The sequence below is a fragment of the Pteropus vampyrus genome, unplaced genomic scaffold (genome assembly GCF_000151845.1).
Source record: "Pteropus vampyrus isolate Shadow unplaced genomic scaffold, Pvam_2.0 Scaffold61, whole genome shotgun sequence".
Taxonomy (NCBI): domain Eukaryota; kingdom Metazoa; phylum Chordata; class Mammalia; order Chiroptera; family Pteropodidae; genus Pteropus; species Pteropus vampyrus.
In genome coordinates, this window is record NW_011888842.1 from 6,093,785 (window position 1) to 6,099,436 (window position 5,652).

The window sequence follows — 5,652 nt, forward strand, 5'->3', positions numbered from 1 at the left end:
GTAAATTTTCCAAGCTTCTAACAGCCAGAGAGCATTCAAACATCGAGGCATAAATGTCATACAAGAGAGGCTGATTTAAAAATTGTTTGCCCTCCGCCAAGCAAATTTATAAGCAATTCTGTAGTTTGCTTTTACCGTTCCAAAGCAATTACTTCTGGTTGTTTACCATCATGCATGTGCTGGTTGTAGCAGTGGGAACATGTCACAGTTTAAAAAAATAAAACATGTGGATGGATAAGAGGGAAGCCTTGTCCCTGCCTGTTTCATTTCAATATAAGACTTCAGGGTACTCACACAAAAAAGAGCCACCGCACGGGGCAAGCTGTCTATAAGGGACACCAATACGTTCTCCAATCGCCTTCTCTTAACTGGCTAGAACGAAGGGAGTCGCATGTGGCTTTGCATGAGAACGTGAGAACCCAAAGACAGAGTCTCTGGTACACGGATGGCAATGAGAGAAAGTGGGGTAGTGGTGGGCTTCTCAAACCTGCCCACAGATGAATCCAACAGAATATCAGATGAATTTTTATAGCAGAAACAGGGGTCTGGGTGCACAGTTTGCAGAGAACTGCTATAAATCCAAGATTTCTTTGAAATCTTGCTCCTGTTTTACTTTAATAATTCATGCCAATTTTACATTCTACTCCATAATACATGCGTATCGTTTCAAATAAAAATGACATTTCCAATAAAACTGACAATCTTGGAGGACAGGCCTCCCTCCTTTTAGCCAGAAGGGAAAGGCCATGGGTTTGGGACCAGAAGGACATGGGTTCAAATTCTGCCTCCAGTCTTTACCAGGAGGAAATCATAAGTCAGTGGATGCTCATTTATTCATCCCTTCACCGCGCAGTTGCCTGTGTCAGGCCAAGCACTGGGTACACTGGTCCACGAGGCAGACACAGGCCCTGCCTTCACGCCAACACCAGACAGAAAACTGGATGTGTGAGCCTATAACTGCTCTCAGAAGCACAAGTCCAGGAGGTGACTATGCAAGGTTTCACTTTTCACATCCCCCAAGTGGCAAATGAAAAACAAAAAGCCCACCTGACATGGGAGATTTCAGGACTAAATGAGCTAACAAGTGAGAAGAGCCTAGAGACAGGGCTCAGAATGTGTTCTTTTCCTCAATGTAAAACAACAGGAACTAAGGAAGTCATCTATGCAGCAGGACTTTTTATAGAAGAAACTGATCTTTGCATAAAGGACACTGAGTTACAGTGCACAATGTCTTCAACTGCAGTTTGTGAAAATTATAGAAACACCCTTCAAATAGAGAATTCCTTTCCAGCTCTCAGAAGGGCAGAGCTATATGTAAGAGCTGATATCATAGATTCTCTGCTTTCTGATGAACCAACTGGCACTCTAGCCTAGCAAATTTAAAAGAACGGATAGCTACCTTGTCCACTAGACTATTTTTTGCAAGTCTAACCCCTCAAGTTACGTGGTGACCGTAATTTCCAAACCAAAAATCAAAGATACCTTATGAGCTTAAAATGGAATAGCATTAAAAACAGAATAAAAAAGCTCTTAAACCACTGTTAAGATATCCAAGATACTGTTAAGAAAAAACGCAAGGAACAGAACAGAACATGCTTGCATTTAGGTAAAAAGGGGGTTTATACACATGTACATATACTCACATATGCTTGCTCGTATATACATAAAATTTCTCTGCCTGATAATATTGGTTAGACCCAGGGGACTGGAAAACAAGGGTCGAAGAAATTCTTCTCGGTGTATACCTTTTATGGTTTTCGAATTTTGAACCAGGTACACCTACCCCCAAAATTAAACTGAAATGAAAATACAATAAAATCAGGTCATCTATATGGACAACGAAAAAGAATAGCATGGTACCATGAGGCAGGCAGCCTTGGGTTCAAAGTCCACCTCACAGAGTAGCTACGACATCAAGCAAGTTACAAATCCTCCCTGAGCTTCCGTTTCCTAGCCTGTAAATTGAGGATAATCTCCACTGCAAAAAAAGGTTGTCTTGAGAATGAAAATAAGCTGAAAAAGTACTAATGGCCAGGACAGTGCCTGACACAGAGCAGGCAACTAACACGTATTGGCTTCCTATCACCCTAGAAGTTCTGAGATAGATGATAATCATACTTACATATAAAATGTTTTAGGCTATTGATTTTCCTTTAAAAATCTGACTGCATTGCCACTTCCTCCCAAAAAAAGGGGACATCCTCATCGTCTTTCCACCCCCACAATGAAAAAAAAAATTGTGTCTTGAGGGACAAAGGAACTTTTCAATTCCTGAAAAGGCTCAGAAGTACAGTACAATCCCTCTCCAAGACAAGTCCATTTAAGTTCATGCGCTGAAACTCAAGCAGAGCTCTTTTTCCTCCTTCAAAAGTTTCCACTGGTGCAAACTTCAGAAGAGAAAAAATGAAATAATTCCCAAGCCAAGGGCTAATCTATTAGAGAAAGCCAAGAAATGGGCACTGAAATATTGTTTGTATTCATGTCTTTTCAAGAAAGCCAAGTTCTTTTTTCAACTTTCAGAACGAAGGTTTGTTTTTAGGCAGAGACCTCCAGGTCAAGACTTCAGACAGGAACAGACATTTTCTTCTGTCAGTTATAAGCGAGCACACAAGGCATACAGAAGAGTCATATCACAGAAAAACTGACAACCCCAACTTTGGGCCGCCAGCAGAAGCCTCAATAAGACCATGATGATAACGGTCCAGCACTGACTGTGTGCTGGGGCTTTCCATCTGTCATCTCATTTTAATACTCACAAATAACCCTATAACAAAGGGATTATCACTTAACTCTGGAAGCGAGCCCAGAGAGCCGAAGCGGCTTGACTACAGCTGCACAAGTCAGCTGGTAAAAATAAGATTCGATTCTAAAAACGATCTACCATTTCACTGTCTTTGTCTAAATTATCGATAATTAGAAAGAGGCAACTGAGATACAGTAAATCAGAGTTCTGATTTTAAGAAGAAAGAAGAACTCTCTTAAAATTAATCTTGTATCTCTTTGCTTAATATTAAGGTCATCCTATTATCTTTATGCTCCCCATAATAAATTCAAATTAAATGAAAGAAGCTCTATCTAGTCATGCTAACTCTGAGAACAAATATTAATCAAATTTCTGCTTAGAATGACTATTGAGAAAAGACACCAGGGGTGGCAGCAAGAAGTGGGGTACTCACAGTTTTATAGATGTGTTCGGTGGGGCCATCAAATTCCTGTTGCATTCTTTCCTCAAGGAAATAGATGCGAAGTTTTAGGTTAAAGTTTTCTTTCTTCAGTTCAGTGATTTGCTGGAAAATAAGCACAGATGGGTTATCAAAAGTAAGCTCTAAGGGCTGTTACCTGCATTAATACTCATAGCTTCCAAAGCTACAAATGGATTGAAATATTAAATACTAGAAAAGCTTACCATTGCTGCAATTGTACCAACCTAGAATTAAGTGATTCCCTCCAACCAAACTTATGACAATCTGAGCAATGGAATGAACAATGACTAAATGAAGAAACAATTTATGATTCTGCACTGATAATAAGTAATTAAGGGAGGGAGGGAGGGAGGGAGGGAAGGAGGGAGGGAAGGAAGGAAGGAAGGAAGGAAGGAAGGAAGGAAGGAAGGAAGGAAGGAAGGAAGGAAGGAAGGAAGAAAGGAAGGAAGGAAGAAGAATCTCTTCATTACAAAATGAATCCAGTTAATAAGTGTAGAAGAATAGAAGGTACAGAAAATCACCATTACACAACCACTATAGTAGTAATTGATTCAGGTAAGAACGATCAATGCTAAAAGCACTAGATGAAAGATTACTGGAGAACATGATATTCACGCAGTCTCGAGATATCACCCCATAGATGAATTGTTACTTACAACAAGAAAAGGTACCTTTACAATTTAGAAACCCAGCAGACACCACTTTAATCAAGAGTATATACAGTCGTCCCTTGGTATCCACGGGGGATTAGCTCCAGGAACCTCAGCAGATCCCCAAATCCATAGATGCTCAAGTCCCTTATATAAAACAGTGTAATTTGCAAATGATCTATATTTTTTTCAACTATTTTCAATCCATGGTTGGTTGAAGCTACACATGCAAAACCTGCAGATATGGAGGGCCGACCCTGGTGGGACAAAATAATGTCTCGTGCCTCCTGAAACAAATCACTGCAAGTAAACAATTACTTAAAATGCTTATGCCTACAACCTTTAACCTGCATCTAATCAGAAGTTGTCAATCAGACACATCCAAATTGAAGAACATTCTGCAAAACAACACGCCTGGTTAAAAATCTTAATGGCAATCTTTAATCAAAAATGATTGAGGAACTCTTTTAAAGAAACGGAAGCACTGGAGGCGTGGCTGCTAAGTGCAATAAAATCACACAGTGAATCTTGAGTTTTTTAAAAAAGCTTTATGGGATAACTAGGGGAACGTGAATAACAACTCTATATTTATATAATAGCACCATGATTTTGCAGGAAAGTCCCAAGTTAAGATATACGTGCCGAAGTACTTAAGAACGCTGTCATGATGTCTGTAACTCTCTAATGAGTGGAGAGGAAGGATTCCACAAAAAACTACGAGAATTAATAAATGAATTTGGTTAAGTTGTAGGCCACGAAATCGATATTTAGAAATCTGTTGCATTTCTACACACAAATAATGAACTATCAGAAAGAGAAATTAAGAAAACAACCACATTTTCAATTGCATCGAAAATAATAAAATACCTAGGAATAAATTTAACCAAGGAGGCAAAAGACCTGTACTCTGAAAACTATAAGACACTGATGAAAGAAAATGAACAAAACACAAATAAATGGAAAGATATACAATGCTCATGGACTGGTAGAATTAATACCGTTAAAATGTCCATACTACCCAAAGCCCTCCACAGATCCAAGGCAGTCCCTATCAAAATACCAATGGCACTTTTCACAGAACTAAAACAAATAATCCACAAAAGACCTTGAATAGCCAAAGCACTCTTGAGAAAGAACAAAGTTGGAGGCATTATGCTCCCTGTTTTCAAAATATACTACAAACCTATAGTAATCAAAACAGTGTGGTACTGGCACAAAACCAGACACAGAGAAACGGAACAGAGAGTCCAGAAATAAACCCACACTTACATGATCAATTAATCTACAACGAGAGAAGCAAGGTAAAATTATATAACTTTTAAATAAATACACAGGGGGAAATCTTTGGGGCCTAGGGCTTGGCAGAGTTCTTAGATATAACACTGAAAGCATGATACGAAAAAATTTTTTGCATCAGTAAACTGGACTTCATCAAAATTTAAAACTTTTGCTCTCAAAAACACAGCGGTAATAGAATGAAAAGACAAGCTACACACTAGGAGAAATATTTGCAAATCACATATCCAACACAGGAACTACAGAGCTAGAAAATATAAGTAACTCTCAAAATATAACTGTAAGAAAACAATCCAATTTTTAAAAAAAAACATGAAGAAGATTTGAAAAGAAATTTCACAGAAGATAATATAGATAACAAATAAGCACAAGGAAAGAGTTCAACATCTTTAACCATTAGGAAAAAGCAAATTAAAACTACAATGAAATACCACTATGCACTTATTAGAACGGCTAAAAAAAAAAACTTTACTTTAGCCTACAGTATCAAATGGTGATGAAGA

The 5,652-nt window shown here is 38.4% G+C and overlaps 1 protein-coding gene across 1 annotated transcript in view; it reads right to left on the reverse strand.

Moving 5' to 3' along the window:
- CDK5RAP2 (CDK5 regulatory subunit associated protein 2) overlaps window positions 1-5,652 on the reverse strand; it is a 169,843-nt gene that overhangs the window by 142,089 nt on the left and 22,102 nt on the right. The window contains 1 exon segment of the mRNA XM_011360968.2: window positions 3,177-3,287. Within this exon segment, the coding sequence (XP_011359270.1) occupies window positions 3,177-3,287 (111 nt within the window).